We start from the raw sequence: 15,069 nt of genomic DNA on the forward strand, positions 1-15,069 counted from the left end.
CATCAGAAACATTAAAGGATCGTTTCATTATTGTGATGTAAGATTGTTCCTCAACACAAAAGAAGTCTGTAGGGCATAAGAAAATAATCCATGGTTAATTGTTTTCAAACAGAACAGCCATTAAACCTTCAGCTAACGTTTAGTCAGTGGTAGCTAAAAATCTATGAATGTAATTGAGGAGTGTGGGGAAAAATCGAAAATCACAAAATAACCTTAAATGAGCTGATACGCACTACAGATTGACTTAAGCTCTGTGCACATGTACTGCCACTGTGGAGGGAAACCTCTATGGAAATTAATTATCTTGCAATGAGTGGCTCATACTATGGAAAAGGACATGTCTGTGGCACAGGCATACATTTTGCATATTTTGCAACATGATGGTATCTCTGCAAAAAGCTATTTAGGTAAATGGACAGTTTTACCCCAAAAAAACTAGTCCATTTAAAATATTTGAAAATCTTGAATTTGAAGTGCATCTGCTAAAAATGTATGCATTACCTGCTCATCCCTTTTTTTGCAATAAACTAGCTCTCATAATCTTTGAATAACCACTCACAGCTAGTGGACAGATATTACATTGACCTTTAATATTTATCACAGATTTAAAAACATAACATGATTACTCATAACATCAGCTTGTCTGAACTGTACACTGTAATCTTATCTTTATGGACATCCATTATTGTTGAAATATTTGAATACATTCTGTTCCTGAATATCATACATACATATTAAGGTTCTGTGTTTGCTCCAGTGAAATAACCTGACGCTCCTTTAAAACACTCCCAATGAAAACATTTGTTGAGGGCCAGTGACTATTTTACCTTAGGCTAGCGGCAGTTGGTGGATACATGGTCTCATGATTTTTTTAAGGACGAGGTTAGCTTACAGCAGGAAATTCCTTGACATCATTGGAAAAAACAAGATGCTTCCTCTCTAATTTGACATTTAGAGTGCAGGGGGATTTGTAGGCCACTGCATTTCAAGTGAAAATCTTTGTAGTGCAAATGTGCTTAAGAGGTGACAGACGTTAAGCAATTTTTAAATCATATTGCCTTGGACAGAGTAGTAAGACTATGATGGTATCAACTGACTGGTGAACTTCCATTTTATTTCGATGTTCAATGGTCTAGTAGTGGTAGTTATCATAGGCTATATGATAAATCAATTGCCTTGATACTGTTGTTTTGGCTTTAAATTCCTCTGTCAGTTCTCAACTGTCTACAAATGAGGTTCAGACTTGTCACACTGACATGTTCAAGTAGAGAAAGATGATGCATTAAACACTGGACTCTGTCTCGCTACTTGTGTCAGCACTGCTCCTATGGTTTCTGGGTCCTGAGATCGAACAGAAAAGACACAGGAAATGAGGTGTTGGCCGGATGACTGGGAGAAGTGCTCAGCCGGAACAGAAAGAAACACAACATCTCCGATACTGCACTGTTTGGCCAGGCTTTCGATGTGTCTTGGAACCATTACTCTAAACCAGCTCTATGTCCCAGAACTGTGTGGCCTGATCAGTGTTGAATTCATTGATGACCAAGTGGTCCCTCCCGAAACCTGTTCCACCTGAAAGACATTAACACAAATGGTTCCCTTTAAGCAACTATTTGTCCTACTGTATCTTGGAGACAACTGAGAAGAAGGTATGGTTACGTTTTTTCACAAAATGATTGGAATTTGTATAAGAAAGGAATACACATTTACTGGATCTGTACTATTTGAAAAATGCGTTCTAGTTATTGTCTAAGACAATTCATGGATATTATTGTGGAACTGATTCTCTGCTAAGTATAGTACACGGTAGCTTCAGCAGCATCTGTCTGCCTTATGTTGCTACAGTAGGATCGTCTGTTTCTATCAAAGACCATACATCACTTAGGATCTCACCTCTGAAGTCCAGGACTAGTTTATGGTTGAGATGGGAAGAGATGGTTCCATTGTGGTTCAGGCTCCATCTTTGGTGTGTCCGTCCATGTTCTGGCCACAGGGCCACTCTGGCCCCCACTGCGGTTTTCCCTCCAATCACTGACAGACATGCCTTACTAGCCTACAAGCAACACACAAAAACCTGGGTCAATATCACACACACACGTACAGTACAGTAAACACACACAAGCACAGATACTTACCATGGCATATCATAGGGAACTGGATTTATTTAATATCAAAGGTAATGCATGTCTCTAATACTTGAATTGTGAGTCATGTGAATGCTCAGTTCCCCAACTTCTATCTACTTAGAACTGCACTAAAGATAGAAAACATCCTGCAGCACTATATTTAGAGCAGCCGCTTTAGTTGGAATCCACCAGACCATTACAGACTGACAGAATGATCACTGGTTAACTGCAGACATTAATGAACTGTCAATCCAACATTTTCGTTTGTGCAGATTTCAAATAATACTATATTGCTAGTTTTGCTTAAAGCTTAATGTAAATGGCATAGCATAGTACAGCAACATTGTTTTTCATGATCTGCTTTTGGTTTTGAGAAACGTAACCTAACCAGTGATGACATCTCCATGCTTGTTTTTCAATGCCAGGTAGAGAATAAAACTTGATTGAAAGCTTCAAGACATCTACATACATCCTTTTACAAAATCACAATGTTCCATCAAGCTCTCAAACCTGGAGCGAAAAAACAAACATAAACCAATGTCTTATTAGAATTGAATATGTTCATTTGTGTTTATATCTTGGGCCCTGTGGTGAATTGGGTTTGGTTGCGTTGTATTTTAAGTTTCTGTGTTGACAGTTATCATAATTGCAAATATTTGATCTTAAAAAGAACTGCAAATAATTTTATTGAAGTACAGATGACTACACTATTTTACATTATGTACAAGTACACATACAGTCAACTCAATAAGAATTAGCGCCCTCCATGAAGTTGTGCAAGGGGGATTGCACATAATACACAACAAAAACAGTCATATTTTGGGCACAAACATTCTAGGGGAAGCTGTATAATTTCATTTAAATCACAAAACATTTGATTGATATCTTTCTGCAAAATGTAGGTTTTTCAAAGGTATTGGCACCCCTTAAGAATATTTCAAATAAAACCAAAGTGGAATCTGTAATGAAATTCTATGATTTGTATTTGGTCTTAGTCACAAGGAATTTACTGAAGCCTTTCACCTGTTCCTGTTTCCATGGGGGTATAATATGTGGTCACATGCATGTAAAATCTTACTCAACCCACTCCACAAAATGCAGTGCCTGTACTTTGCCAGGTGCTATTGGAACTACAATCAGAATGGTGTGTTGTAGTAAGATGAGTTATTGCACATCATCAGTTTGGTGGCAAAAGGGGAATGCAAACAAGGGAAAGCAACTGATACCTACAGTAAAATATGGCCGTGGTTCACTGATGATTTAGGACATTTTTGCTACTAACAATCCAAGGGTTCTTGTTGAGGTCAATGGCATAATGAATTCCCCCTTGTACCAGGACATTTGTGCCCAAAACCTGGTTGCCTTTGCCAGGAGATGGAGACTTGGCTGTGGATGGACCTTTCAAAAAGTCAAGGACCTCAAACATTCAATAAAATCAAAAGAGAAATATTGCAGGACCACAAAAACAATGTTTCACAATGGCCATGAATCCAATTGACAACATGTGGCCTGAATTGAAGACGGTATTTTGAAAGCTTTTAAAACCTGTATTAAAAAAACAATACAACTCTGTAAAATGTTTTGTGTTTAAGAAATTATTGTATTGTCATGAAAGTATACAGCTCCCCCTTATATTAGCCAAAGCTTTTGGAATACCAAATATATTAACAAGATGAAAGTAGTGAGCTCAGCAATGACAAATAACCTGGTACATCAAAGAAAACCTACATCATCTGAATGGCAAAGAATGCTCACAATAATGAAAAAAGTCTAATAGGTCAGCAGATCACTCCAGTAGGTAGGCTAGGTTCAGATACCTCATTCACGACCATTTTCAGAAGACTTACCCAGCTGACTGCAAGGTTAAAAAATAATAGTTAACCTCAAAAACATGACGGCCAAATGAGTATGTAAATGAGCCTGCAAAGTTCTGGGAAAACCATTTTGGACAGCTGAGACAAGGGACAGGTACCAGGGAGATGGCAAGAGGAGAGTGAGGATAAAAAAACCCAGTCAACTTTATCTGTGAAACAAATGTTTTAGCCTTGTATAGCTGCCCCTGGAACTGGCTTACTAGTGTTCATTGATGGTATAACTGCTGACAGCCGTGTACAGAATATCTCATCTACTCAAATACCACCAAATGCCTCTAAATGTATTAGACAGTGCTTAATCATGCAGCAGGAAATAAACACACTGTCATAAAAAAAGAAAATACAGCTAGGGAAAAAATGAAGAGACCAGTGCATCTTTTTCTTTCCTTTCCAAAAAAGTTGAAAAGGAACGTTTTGAGTGAGGAATAGAAGCGTTCAATTTGCAGAGGTCTCTTAATTTGTTATCCTTACATTTTTCCAGAGCTGTATTTTATACTTAAATGTATAAAACATAATATGTGCAATGTTATAGCATTCTATATGTACTTGAAAAAAGGTGCTCTAGTACACACCTTCCATTGCATGTACAGGCACAGACACACACACACACACAGTCACCTTGCAACGGAGCAGCCCTCCAATGAAAAGCCAGTGCTGGGTGTCCAGAGAGCAGGGTGGGGACAGAGACACTCTGGACGGGGACGAGTCATCCTGGACACTCTCAGAGGTCAACAAAGTACCCAGAGCACGGCTTCTCACCTGAACATACAGCCAGGGCTGGAGGCAGACCGCACACAAAGCATACACAGTCAATACAGACTGACGCACTTCATACAGACACTGGAATAAGCATTGCTACAGGAAAGAAATATTTTTGTTAGACATTTTATTTTGGGATTCATTGTGGAAAGATAGAAAGAGTTTTGGCTGAAAGACAAGTAGGCCACATTCAAACCCATGGAGAGCAACATGTTCACTGGGGACAGTGTCGTAGTCCGCTTGAAAGGGAAAAATAAACAGAAATAACAGACCTAATAATGGGAGTTTAGGCTAGGCAAATTGCATAGTTGTATTGTAAAAGATACTTTTGGAAGTAATCATTACATCTATTTCCATTGCATTGCTTAAGTATTCACCCCAAAATAGCTTTTGCCCATTTTGTAGTGTTACAATCTGGAACTAAAAAGGATTCAATTAGGATTTTCTGTTATTATAAATCACCTCATATAATACACATCATTGTTTTAAAAATGATTAAATAATTTGGATCAGTAATGAAACCTTTGGATGCAGTCCATCATGCAGTGTTGAGTTTTATTACTGCTGCAAACGTTGGCAAACATCACTGTCTTTATACACTTCAGTTTGCTTGGTAGGCCATTGGTTAACATTTGTATATATGTCTGGAAAACCTGCAGTTATCAAACGTGCTCTTAAGACCAGGTCCTTGAGATACTACGGGCTTGTTCTGAAAACTGCTCGACTACCACACCCACCACTAATGGAAGGTCTTTTAAAGCAACCTTAAGTTAGATGTTCTGATGCACATAAGGCAATTTAAATGTTTAATAACTGTATGTCTTTTGTTCACTGTGATTTATGTTCCTACTGTGGGTGTATTTCCTATCTGTGTTTGTCTCTGTTTTTATCATTTCTGTAATACAGAGCTCAAGAGGTAAAAGAGAATTAGGTTTCAGGTTGATTTCTTAGAATAAACGAAGACAAAATAATCCAAAATCCACCTGTATGAAATTTAAGTTTCACGTTTCTGAAAGGCCGCAGAGAATGGTAAAGAGCATGTCCAAACAACCACTCAATGAAGACCAAAAAGCTTAAAAAACAAGTCTGGGAGAAAGTTCTGGAAAAGCACCAGTCAGGTCTGGGTTATCAAAACAACGTTCCCAAACATTGAGCATCCCCAGAGCATGGTTATTTTATCCACCGAAACTGAGCGATTGGAAAAGAGGCTGTGTTCAGAGCAGACATTAATTAATTCTGAGGAAGTCACAGAATCGCACGGTCAGGATTACATTCACATTTAAATAATCTAGCAGATGTTCCAATCCAGACCTACAGTAGTGAGTCTATACACTTTCATGCTTTTTCTTATTAGCCTCCTATGACAGTCAGACATACAAGCCTGGCATTGCAAGTGCTCTACCAACTGTGCTACATAGCTAGACTGTGGACTGGAGGAAATGTCCATATGTAAACTATTATCCAGGTGCTCCACAAAGCTGGGCTATTTGAAAGATTGGTGAGAAAAACGCCATTAGAACCAAATGTTACTTTTTGGCCTTAATCCTAAACACTATTTGTGGTGCAAAGTCAACACCGCACATCTCCCTGACAACACCATACCTAGGGTAAAGCCCTGTGGTGGCAGCATCAAGTTATTGGGATGGTTGTCATCAGCAGGCACTATGAAACTTGTCAGAGCTGAGACCAACATGCAGGAAAATAAAGGAAAATTAAAGAAATACTAGAGTGAAAACAGGAAGAATTGAGAAAGACCTGCATCAGTCTCCAAGCGACAGGCGACTGGGGTCGATGGTCGACTTTTCGCGAGAACACTAAAACTCAGAGCCAATGAGAACACTATCCTAAACTCTTGAGTCAATGAGAACACTATCTTAAACTCAGAGCCAATGCAGCCAGGGAGTGGTTTAAAAAGTGTGTAATGGAAGTGCCCAGTAAAAAGTTAAAAGATGCTGTTAACCAATGGTGTTCATCTAAATTCTGCTTAAACAGTTTGCCAAAAAGAAAGGGCAGAAAGTACAGGAACCACCAAATGTGTAAAGCCGGTAGAGATATACCCCAAAAACACCTGCAGCTATAATTGCTGACAGGTGGTAAATACCAACCATCACATTTTCTTTTTTATGTCCAATTACCTTTTGTTTCACATTAAAACAATATTTTGCCCATTGAACATGTAGTGTATAATGTGTTGGTCTAAGAGAATCCCAACTGATTCAAATTTAATTCCAGAATGTAACAATGTTTGAAAAGGTCTTTGGGGGGTAAATACTTATGCAATCCACTGTATCCAAAGCAATTTAGACATTCGTGCACATGCCTTGCCAGGAAATGAACCAACTACCTCGGTCTTGCAAGCACCAAGCTCCACCTACCGACAGGTGCTTCGGGTTGTTCCTTTAATAAGGACTGTGCAATGTGAAAACCCCTATTTAAAACATATCAAGCCAACGCATCTTAGTCCAGTCTAAAACTCCATGTAGTACTACACCACTAATAACAAAGCATCCAGGCATCCATGTTAAACTGCACATAGCAGAGTGCTGCCCTTATAGAGGTCAATAGGAAATGCAACCCCCTGCCCCATCATGGAATCAGGTTGAGTTTAGAATTGTATAAATCACCACAACCCTTTTCACATCCTGTCTGTCTTGTCAACAAACAGTATGAGACTAGCACTCCAGCACACACATACTCACACAGATGTCAGTGTTAAGCCCTGTCTGTCTCTTATAGGGTATAAATAACTTTCTAAGAAGTGGATTTTATTAGGACCCAGCAGGCTTCACGCTCAGAGTCCCAAGCAGGAAGCTCCGGTTTTCTGACAGCATGCTAGTATGACATTACAATCCCGTATAAAGGAACAAGTAACCAAAAAGTGGCTTGAAACTACCAGGTGAAAATATTATATAGCATGTGCCTTTGAGCAAGGCACTTAAACGTAATTGCCCTGTAAGTTGCTCTGGAAAATAGTTTGTTAGAGTGTCAGTAATAATATTGGGTCAGTCACATTATCCCAACAACGTTATACTACAACACCACCAGCCACATGCACAACCCCCAATGTAAACATACTGCTGAATCAGTCTGTGGGACCTTAAGAAAATAACACTTTAACCTAACACCCACCAGTGTAGAGCAACTCAATTATAGCTGTGCGTGTGCGTGTGTGTTGTACCTGTTTCAGGGGCCTTAAGGACCCAATGGTGTCCCAGCCACTGTGCTCTCCCCACGAAGGAATCTCCCCTGGCTGCAGCAGCATTTGACGACCCTTGTAGTTGCTGTATTCATACACCACCCACCTGCCAAAGATACACACAGTCAGCAAGGACAGGGCTATACTCATTAAAGCAAAATGTGCATAAACATATTAAAAAGGAAATCGTTGTTTGTTTGGGTAGTGCTCGCCTTTTAACACATTTTCTTACTTAACATATGCTTCTCTATGTACATGACACAACCTTATTTATGACTTTTCTGACACATCACTGTGTACATGACACAACCTTATTTATGACTTTTCTGACATCTCTGTGTACATGACACATCCTTATTTATGACTTTTCGGACACATCTCTGTGTATATGACACATCCTTATTTATGACTTTTCTGACACATCTCAGTGTACACGACACATCCTTATTTATGACTTTTCTGACATCTCTGTGTACACGACACATCCTTATTTATGACTTTTCTGACACATCTCTATGTACATGACACATCCTTATGTATGACACATTTCTATTAATATGAGACATCCTTTTCAATATACATTACACACCTTTTGCTATGTACCGAGACATTTCCTTCTCCACGACACAATATTTTTCTTTATGTAGAGGACACATTCCTCTCTACGTACATGACATATTTTTCTGTGTATGTGACATCTTTCTGTGTCTACATAACACATCCTTATCTATGTACATAAAATCTTTCTTGCTGACACATCCTTCATTATATAAATTACACATCCTTTTATCTGACACATCTTTCTCCATGTACACAGTGACTTACAATCCACCCTCCACCTGCAGAGACTGACTGAAGAAGCCCTCAGTGTGCTCGGTGGGCATCACAGCCACCATCATTAGGCCCTCAAAGGAACCCAGGGAGAACAGGCTTATGGACGGGTCAGAGAAACTCTAAAGAGGCAACAGGAAAATACATATTTACTGTAGGTTCAATTCCAGGAGTAGGTAACCCTGGTACTGGTCCTCATGTTTTGGATTTAATCACCTTGGATTTAATTTAGGCAGTCACGTAACTGATAAGTTAACTAAGTAGCTCATTGTAACGTGGTGGTCAATGCATGAACTAGCTGTGAGTTGAACACAAAATGTATATTTAGAATTGGCATGGTGTTATGATGGCTAGCAATCTGCGTGAACTGAAAGTGTTGAATGCTGGTAAGCTCTGTTTGATATTTATTTGGATAGTTGGCTGATTTTAATATTTGTAACTTTATATAGCTAGTTATCAATCCTGCATTGGTGACAATGTTATGGTTGTGCAGTAATGTTATTTTACTCTTTTTGTCTTTTACTAAAATCTAAATTGAAGAGACTATAGCAGCGTATACTAAATAACGCAGCAGGTGCTGTATATTATGGATCACAAGTGCCTACGACTTGCAGTGTGTTTGTATACCTTTGTTGGTCATGTTTCGTGGATTGAACTAAAAGTACCCATATGGAAAATACATATATATATTTGCAATGCAAAATGCATGTAGAATGTATGATGAATATATGTCAAATATATATATACCCACCTTGTGGTGTGGTATACAGCCAGAAATAAATACCCGAAGAAATCCATATTTAAAATTGTGGTAAAAAAAATATATATTTTCAACAGAAGGCATTTACTTTCCAAATGTCTTATCACTAAACTGCATTATAATCTCATCACTGGGCAAGCAGCCATTGTCAATGTACCCATGAGTTTAAAAGTGAAATTGACCTGATAATGCTTCTAAAGACAAACACGTATTTCGATAATAATACATGTGTCTATGATCTCAACAGTGCTGTTCTATATTTGACTACGAAGTTGTTTGACATCCAAATTGCAAACTTCCTGTAGGTAGCAGTAAATAAAAATATATAGAGAGAACTGTTTATATCAGGCTGCTTATACCCTTTATGGTCTTGGCCTTAAGCCACAGCAAGCACATGCAATAAAGTAGCCCTCGTGCTTTTGATGTAACTTACCAGGTTACATTTTGACGGTAATAACATTGTAATGTTAAAAGTTACTTTTAAAAGTAAAGGTCCCCCAAATTATGTGTAATGATCCAATATGTAAATTAACCCAAACTAGCGTTTATCAATTTATAACAGAATATGATACTGTTTAATTAAATGTGTGTTCACATGTTTCATCTAGCTGAAGACAGCAGTAAATAAACTGCAGTCAGGCTAGGTACACTCACATAGGGAATGGGCTTCAGTGATTTAACAGAAGTGGCCATGCAGCCACAGGAAATGAGGTCGGGATAATGGCCCTCTTGCAGGATGTACTGGTTTCCACAGCAACCTTCCTCATCAAAGAGCAGCCAGCTGGACAGAGTTTGGAACAGAAGTCAAATTTAGATAATAATCTGTACATTTCTAGCCTGTCTACAGATAACAGGGTTAACCTATCATTCTCAACGAGCTCAGATTTACACTGCAAGAAACCAGATTATCAGCAAAAATTGTAGAACCAGCTCATCTGCTTTTATGTTACTATTTGAATGTTAGATGTGGAATGTTTCTTTAAACACATTTTAAAATGAACTTTCACCATATTTAAATGGGAATTAAATTAATGTAATATGGTTTACGAGATGTAAATTAGGCTAATCACATTAAATAACGATCTTCAGAAATGACTGTCAAAGCCAACTAAATAACTAGGGACTTCACAGTGATGGTGTAACCTGGAAAAATGTTGGGTTAAGTGGGCTGAAATCTTTCTAGAAGTCACACAGGGTTGCTCACTAAGATAGTAAAACAGGAACACCCAAACACAAACAAAATGTTTCCCCAAAATGCTCTCCCAACCAGAAAGTAATTTGGGTCAATGCATTCAAAGCCATGCTCATCTTAGTTCATTTTGCAGGTAAGTAAGCCACCTGAGGGAATTGCTAGGGCACGATGAAATCAGGAAATCCTTAGCTGATAATACCTGCCAGGCTCAAATCACTTTCAAACATAGTAAGGGAGCACTATTTCCCATTTCCTATTTTCATATCAAATAGGAAATTGGAGAGTTACAGTACTCACCTTCCCCTGATGACTCTGAAGGACATGGGGGAAGCAATGCCACAGTGCCCCGCCTCCCCCTCATAGTCCTTACTGATGCCCCTGTAGTGGGGGAGGCTAAAGGCCCGCAGCTGAAGACAAACAGCATAGCTCAGTTAACCATCCACAGTCAACACTCAAAAAGAACCCCTTTTCCACAGTCTCCCTTCGACAGGTAACAATAATCTGGAGCAATTCCATTACACCTACCAAGAAGTTTGGTTCTCCAGTGCCACGTGTGTCCTACAAGAAAAAGAAGAAGATTTTGTCATATTTCCCATTTGTTATATTTTCCAACATCAATAAAATGTAGGGACCACAAAGCTCCATTAGTGAGACACAGACAGTCTGCATACCGTCGGCCCCACGGCCCTCCTATTGTATGTAGTATGTAGTGACATGGAACTCACCAATCGGATGGGTCGGATAGACTTTGCTGGTCCATGGCTGTTACCCCAGGGCAGAGTTGCAGGATGTTTGCCCTTCTCCAGGATATACTGCTCTCCAGTGAAGCATCGCCCGCTGTATGCCACCCACCTGAAACCGACATAGCCCAGGTACCATCAGCAATGCAGAGGCACAGTATGACCAAGTCATATGAAGCTATGTGAACTCAACGTGGCTGGGATGGACCTCATTTGAGATTTTATTATGACTGGTATTCTGCAGGGTTGGGGTTGTAGGAACTCTAACAGGGTAAATTCCATTTAACATGTCTGTTTACCCCCTGGTTTACTAGCCCAATCCTGGTCCTCTAATTGATACTAACACTCCATTCTTCACAAGCAAAGCGCTGGTCTTCTCAGTGGCTCCGGCTTCCTCCAGGTCAGGGATATCCACATCCAAAATTTCAATCTCCCCAGCTCCGGGAGAGACAGATTCCTCCTGCAGTAACACTGAGGGCTCTATGAAGTCCTGGCAATGAGAACCATGCAGAAGAGCTCATAAAACTGCTTTATAGAATAGCTACAACAACCCTTAGACTGGCATATCCTAGTGCATTTACTGACTTTGTAAAGAAAGACAGAAAAGTACAGAAACTAGCACAACTGTACAAAACCCTTTTTGAAGTAAAAAACCATTTTTGAAGTCTCCCTTTCTCTTGTCCTTTCATGTACAAGTAGACTCAAACTGAAACACTCTACAAGCTGCATTTACATAGCTGCTGTATTTCGCTCAGGTAGTTCTTTGTGAAGCTATTTGAAAACCCTGTCCACAGTGGAAGCTTCCCAGAATGGTTACTAACGGCTGGCAATTACAAGACACTGTATAGTTGATCAGAATGGCTACTGTATACTTTGGTGCCACATCCAGAGAACAGAGCTGGGATGCTAATGAATCTGCAGTACGACAGAGAGCTAGCAATTAGCTGTAGCTAATCCTATTAGGAGCGTAACATCCGTTTCGTAGCCATGAATTAAGCTGTAGGGGTTTCTACTAGCTTGTGCTTCTGACGGAAATGGACCCATAGCCGTTTAATGTTGAGAAACAGGGTGGGGAACAGATGTCTGCTGGCTGTCAACTGGATCACGCCCATGGTCAAAGTAACAACCAGGCCTTATTTCAGAAGAATGTATACGTCACACTGGCTTGGAAAACCGACATGCGTAGTCACATTCCAGCACACCTACAGACCATAACACAGATGCCCTCCCTTCACTGACTTTCCTCATTCTATCACCTCAAGTATAGGCTTTCAGGATACACACAGGAACACATGCCCTCATAGAACACACACCGATCAGCCATAACATTATGACCACCTGCCTAATATTGTGTAGGTCCCCCTTTTGCCACCAAAACAGCCTGGACCCGTCGAGGCATGGACTCCACTAGACCTCTGAGGGTGTGCTGTGGTATCTGGCACCAAGACGTTAGCAGCAGATCCTTTAAGTCCTCTATGTTGCGAGGTGGGGCCTGCATGGATCGGACTTGTTTGTCCAGCACATCCCACAGATGCTCAATTAGATTGAGATTTGGGGATTTTGAAGGCCAAGTCAACACCTTGAACTTGTTGTGTTCCTCAAACCATTCCTGAACCATTTCTGCTTTGTGGCACGGCACATCATCCTGCTCAAAGAAGGCAGTGCCATCAGGGAATACTGCTGCCATGAAAGGGTGCACATGGTCTGCAACAATGCTTAGGTAGGTGGTCCGTGTCAAGGTCCGTGACATCCACATGAATGACAGGACCCAAGGTTTCTCAGCAGAACATTGCCCAAAGCATCACACTGCCTCTGTTGACTTGCCTCCTTCCCATAGTACATAATGGTGCCATGTGCTCTCCAGGTAAGCGATACACATGCACCCGGCCATCCACGTGATGGAAAAGGAAATGTGACCACTTTTGATAGGTACTGACCACTGCGAACTGGGAACACCCCACAAGGGCTGAAGTTTTGGAGAAGCTCTGACCCAGTTGTCTGGCCATCACAATTTGGAACCTTGTCAAAGTCTATCAGATCCTTATGCTTGCCCATTTTTCCTGCTTCTAACACATCAACTTTGAGGACAGAATGTTCACTTGCTGCCTAATATATCCCACCCACTGACTGGTGCCATGATAAGGACATTATCAGTGTTATTCACGTCAAACGTCAGTGGTCGTAACGTTATGGCTGATCGGTATACACTCAACATGTTGTCTATATCCATTTTAAATCCTCTAACTTACTGCGTGTAAGAAGCGGAAAGAGCGCAGCACAGGGTGAGCCGCTCCACTCAGTTCAGCACAGTCACTGTATTCTCCCTCCTCCAGTAAATACTGCTGCCCTGTGTAGCCCTCTTCAGTGTATCCCACCCATCTGTTAAATGCACAGGTCACAGGTCAAACCACGGCTAAATACTTCAAGGCATATTATACCAACACAGCTTCACCAGGTGACTAGGAGCCAATCGTTGAGTGGTTCAGATGATTGTTGTTTTAGGGAGGGATGGATATGCCATTAGAGTTACTGAGTCTGTGTCAAGGAATGCCTCGGACAAAAAGCACTGATATCTTTACTGTTTGATTGATAGGGATTGTTAGAATTTTCTAAGATGTTACAACTGAAATGTTATCAGATGTAAAGCCTACTGACTCTCCTTGTATACACACACCACACCAAAGCACGCACATTGCACACACCACGTATGGACATTAAATGTGCATGCATACACACATATGGAGACAAAGAACCACACACAGACACACACACACACACAGACTTCCTGTTTTGCTTGGTGTATGTTTGCACAGGGAGGTGACTCTATAGGACAGTACATTGAAGTGAAGGTAGCATTCTTCAGCAATAGCATGACCAGCAGGTTGTCAAACTGTTTTCAGCATAAAGACACATAAAAACCTCAAACCAAGTATGCAGCTAGGTAGAAATAGACTACCACCCTGTCCCCCTTTCCCCTCACAGTACCCCCCACCCTTTCCCCTCACTCTTTCCCCCCACCCTATCCAATCCCCCTTGCCCCTCACAGTACCCCCCACCCTATCCAATCACCCTATCCCCTCACAGTATCCCCCCACTCTTTCCCCCCACTCTTTCCCCTCACCCTTTCCCCTCACCCTTTCCCCTCCTTCCCTCTCTCCTTCCTTCCCCTCTCTTTCCCCTCTCTCCTTCCCTCTCTCTTTCCATCTCTCCCCCCTTAAATATAAAATGCAGGTGCATACAAAAAACAAGCACATTTTTGACACAGCATTTGAAATAACACACTAAGAGGGTGTAGAAGTAAATGAATCTAAGCCCTTTTCAGCAGACAGACATACAGGCAGGCAGACTGTAAAAGCATGACATGGACTCACACTCCCCCAATAACCCGTAGTGACAATGCCGCCTTCAGACCAGGCACAGCTCCCAAACTGGGGGTATGACCTCCCAGCTCTCTGCCCTGCCCATGGAAGAGGGGCAGCTCGAACACAAACATCTACGGAAAAAAAAGAAGCAAAAATGATATGCCCTTAGAACTTGCTTTCATTATAATCCTAGTTCATTTTCAGGATGTGATTTTATAACTGCAGAACA

The 15,069-nt window shown here is 40.7% G+C and overlaps 1 protein-coding gene across 2 annotated transcripts in view; it reads right to left on the reverse strand.

Moving 5' to 3' along the window:
• Nucleotides 1-568: 568 nt before the first annotated feature.
• The window catches only part of LOC105023987, a 55,914-nt gene continuing 41,413 nt past the window's right edge, over nucleotides 569-15,069 (reverse strand). For both annotated transcript variants that reach the window (XM_010893580.3, XM_010893579.3), the window contains exons 11-22: nucleotides 14,850-14,971; nucleotides 13,728-13,857; nucleotides 11,823-11,968; nucleotides 11,464-11,590; nucleotides 11,264-11,296; nucleotides 11,036-11,145; nucleotides 10,201-10,327; nucleotides 8,781-8,908; nucleotides 7,938-8,061; nucleotides 4,619-4,777; nucleotides 1,894-2,053; nucleotides 569-1,572 (exon numbers count right to left, since the gene is read on the reverse strand). In XM_010893580.3, coding sequence (XP_010891882.2) covers nucleotides 1,484-1,572; nucleotides 1,894-2,053; nucleotides 4,619-4,777; nucleotides 7,938-8,061; nucleotides 8,781-8,908; nucleotides 10,201-10,327; nucleotides 11,036-11,145; nucleotides 11,264-11,296; nucleotides 11,464-11,590; nucleotides 11,823-11,968; nucleotides 13,728-13,857; nucleotides 14,850-14,971 — 1,455 coding nt within the window. In that variant the 3' untranslated portion in view covers nucleotides 569-1,483. The remainder of the gene's footprint in view (nucleotides 1,573-1,893; nucleotides 2,054-4,618; nucleotides 4,778-7,937; nucleotides 8,062-8,780; nucleotides 8,909-10,200; nucleotides 10,328-11,035; nucleotides 11,146-11,263; nucleotides 11,297-11,463; nucleotides 11,591-11,822; nucleotides 11,969-13,727; nucleotides 13,858-14,849; nucleotides 14,972-15,069) is intronic.

Source organism: Esox lucius, chromosome 7, assembly GCF_011004845.1.
Source record: "Esox lucius isolate fEsoLuc1 chromosome 7, fEsoLuc1.pri, whole genome shotgun sequence".
In the NCBI taxonomy this organism is placed as follows: Eukaryota; Metazoa; Chordata; class Actinopteri; order Esociformes; family Esocidae; genus Esox; species Esox lucius.